The sequence below is a fragment of the Alligator sinensis genome, unplaced genomic scaffold, assembly GCF_000455745.1.
Source record: "Alligator sinensis unplaced genomic scaffold, ASM45574v1 scaffold1361_1, whole genome shotgun sequence".
NCBI lineage: Eukaryota > Metazoa > Chordata > Crocodylia > Alligatoridae > Alligator > Alligator sinensis.
In genome coordinates, this window is record NW_005843274.1 from 170,169 (window position 1) to 173,770 (window position 3,602).

Below are 3,602 nucleotides of genomic sequence, written 5' to 3' on the forward strand. Positions count from 1 at the left end.
GCTCTTCCTCATCTCTTCCCTGCTGAGCCCTAGGGTACAGCAGAATGCTGTTAGGATGCCTTGCTCTTTGTCATATTTAATCCCATCTCGTTGTGGTCACTGGAGCGTTGTCCTAATCTTCCCCCCACTGCCAGCCCCTCCCCATGGTACACCTTCAATGCATTTCAGCAGTGCTCCCCTGCTGTCTGCCACCATTGCTAATGAGAACGGTAATCCAGGTGGGTCCTGAGGTTGATATGGGAGGCGTTCCACTAAAACCCAACCTCCAGCCCCTTCCTGCTGCCCTCCATAAGCCAGCTCCTTTCCCCTTACCACTCCTCCGCTTACCTCCACTGAATGCCCATGGAGCCCCCACTTGTTCCCTTACCCAGTGCTGTAGATATGAACCCTTGCTTCCTAAGGAGAGGCCTGAACATGGCATTTCTCCCCGCAGAGGCGCTGGTGGAGCCTGAGCTGTGCTATGTCCTGGACGCGGTCCTGTTCCTCTATGGCATTGTTCTCACCATCCTGTACTGCCGCCTGAAGGTGAGGCTCTACTTGATCCCTCTGCCAGCAACTCCTGACAGGCAGCTGGTGATGGAGGCGGTGCGGGGGGGGGCTGTGTCAGTGACCCTGTTCAGATCCTCATGGGGATGAGCAGTCACAAGGAGGTTTCAAGGCTCCATTTCAGTAGTGATTAGGAGGGATGAGGAGTCTCAGTAGCGATTAGTGGCTTGGGAGGGACCAGGAGTCCGGTACCAAGGGACTGGTGCCATGACCCGGCAGAGAGGTGTCGGAGAGCCCAGGTGGAGAGCAGCAGTGGGGCTGCAGGGGGATGTTAGCAGAGCCACATGGGAGAAGCTGGCATAGCTCCTGCTGCTGCCAGCCAGCATTGCCTGGGGTATGATGCACTCCGGCGGCCCCCAGAGGTACCACTCCTTCTGCTAACAGGAAGGAGAGAGCAGTCCAGTGGTTAGGGCACTAACCAAGGAGACCTGGACTCAGTTCCTCATTGTGCCACAAACTCCCAGGACAACCCTAGGCTACGTTAACCCGCTGCATGTCTCTTATCCCCTGGGGTGTCTTTCAGCCATGGTGCTGCTTTGCACAGGCTCCCACCTGGGGCAGAAGGTATTTGCATCTCTGTGGCTAGCCAGCACTGCTGCCAGGCACAGCAAGCATGCAGTGTAGACATGACCCAGTCTGTGCCGCAGTTTCCCATTGTACAATGGGGACAATGGCTCTAACCACTTGCACAGGGCGTGTGCTTAGATAAGCACCTTAAAGAGCACGAGGGGCTCGGATAGAATCAAAGGGAAGTCAGGCTGAAAGGGACATCCGGAGGTCATCTAGCCCACTGCCTAATCAAGGGGCAGATATATCAGCAGAGAGGGGTCCATACTCAGTACGGAGGGATCTAGCACACACCTTGTAGGAAGCTAGTTTCTATCCTTGCAAGATCAGTGCAGCCCGAAGGCCACTGTAACCTGTCCCAGGGCTGGGCAGAGGAGCTGTTACCTAATGTCTCCTCTCCTCTGTGCTGGGCTCAGCAGAGAATCTGGCCCCTACAATGTTTCCAGGCTCTTTTTTCTTTAATTTATGCTTTTCTTTTCCCTCTTCAGATGCAGGTTCGAAAGTTGCCAAAAGTGGATCCCAGCGCAGTCTATGAGGTAGGTCCCTGTTCCTTCCTACCACCTATTTTGTGCCATGAATAGGCCACAAAAATCATAGACTCTTCATTGCCCGCTGGTCCAGCAGAGCCGAGATCTGCTGTTTGTCTGGAGTCATGCCGCAGAGCTGGGGGGGGGAGGGGGATGTTTATGTCTGTCAGTTCCTTTCTCTTGCAAGTTTGGCCTTCACTCCAGTTCCAGTTCCTGTTTTCAATTGTGCTGTCCCTCCTATCTGCATGGCCTTTGGGCTCTGTGCCCTCATCAGAGGGCTTCTGTCCATCTGACCCAGGATTCAAACAGACTGACACCTTTCTCCAGCATTAAAGACATCTACCTAAAAAGGCAGGAGAAAAGCTGGGGTAGATTAAGCCTTCAAAGCCATGCTGTGACTCACGGTCTTGCCCTTGCTGTAGCCACTGACTCAGTAGGACCAGCTTCTCCATTGCTAACCAGAGGAAACTGGACTGGAGCCTGAAATAGAAGCTCCTGAGCATCCTGCAACCCCTCATTTCCATCCCATGGGCCAGTGAGCTGCATTGTGGCACATGGTCTCCATCTGCCCAAGACATCCCCGTTCTTGGACTGCAAGTTCTCCATACATAAGGACATCAGCAGTGCCGTGCTGGGTTAGACTAGCTGTCTGTCTAGCCTAGTACCGTGTCCCTGACAGTGGGAGAAGTGGATGCTATAGAGGCAGAGCACTGAACTGGACATCTCTAGAGTAATCTGTCTCCTATTCAGTACTTTTTCTGGCATTCACCATTTATTGGGTTAGAGATGCCAGAGGAGCCATCTCCAGCTGTTCTGTTCCACAGCCATTACTAGATCTATCAGCCGTGAGTTTGTCAGTCCCTTTTTGAACCTGGCTGTGCAGTCTACCTCTTCCATCTCCTGTGGCAATGAATTCTACAGATTAACCATGTGTTGTTAAAAAAAGTACTTCCTTTGGTTAGTTTTAAATTTGTCACCTACTAATTTCAGCAGGTTTCCCTAGTTCTAGTATTCTGGGACTTGGTGAACAACCCAACACTTCCCTGTTCACTTGGTCCACACCCTCCTTTATTTTATAACTCTCACATCCCCCCTCAGCCTTCTCCTTTCCAAACTGAGGAGTTTACTTTCTTTTCAGTTTCTCCTGGTGAGGTGAATGCTTCAGGCCTCTGATCATTTTGGTTGCCCTTCTCTGTGCTTTTTCTGTTTCTTTTACATCCTTTTGGAGAAGTGGGGACCAGAACTGCACACACTATTCAAGATGTGGGCTCACCATGGATTCAGATAATGGCAGGATTGTGTTCTCCATTACGTTTTCAGTTCCATTCTTAACGACGCTCAATGTTTTATTGCTTTTTGGTCACCGCTGCACATGGAGCTGATGTTTTATAGAACTGTCTATAGTGACTCCACGCTCTCTTTCCTGAGCCGTGACAGCTAGTTCAGAGCCCAGCGCTGTGTACGTATAGCTGAAGTTATTTTCCCCCAGGTACATTGCCTTACACTTGTGGACACTGAAGTTTATCAGTCATTTTTTTTGCCCTCGCACTTAGCTTGCTGAGATCTTTCTGCAGCTTCTCTCCAGCAGCTTGGGACTTGACTATCTGGAATAATTTGGTAGGATCTGCAAACTTGGAGATTTCACTGTGCACCCCCATTTCCAGGTCATTGATGAAAATGTTGAACAATATAGGGCCCAGCGCAGATCCCTGCAGGACCCCACGTGGCCTCCCTCCACCCTGGAAAGTGGCCATTTAGTTTTACCTTTGCTTCTTATCTTTTAACAAGCTCTCAGCCCACAAAATCTTCTCTCCAGCCCCGTGGCAATGCGGTTTTTTTTAAAGGCTTTGGTGAGGCATCTTGTCACATGCTTTTTGGGAGTCCAGCTGTATTATGCCAACTGGATTCCCCCTTGTCCATGTGCTTGTTGACACCCTCAAAGAGCTCCAGCAGACTCTTTCC

General features: G+C 50.9%; 1 protein-coding gene across 1 annotated transcript in view; it reads left to right on the top strand.

Moving 5' to 3' along the window:
• FCER1G (Fc fragment of IgE receptor Ig) overlaps positions 1 to 3,602 on the top strand; it is a 26,502-nt gene that overhangs the window by 15,887 nt on the left and 7,013 nt on the right. Inside the window, exons 2-3 of the mRNA XM_006038193.3 lie at positions 434 to 525; positions 1,602 to 1,649. Coding sequence (XP_006038255.1) covers positions 434 to 525; positions 1,602 to 1,649 — 140 coding nt within the window. The remainder of the gene's footprint in view (positions 1 to 433; positions 526 to 1,601; positions 1,650 to 3,602) is intronic.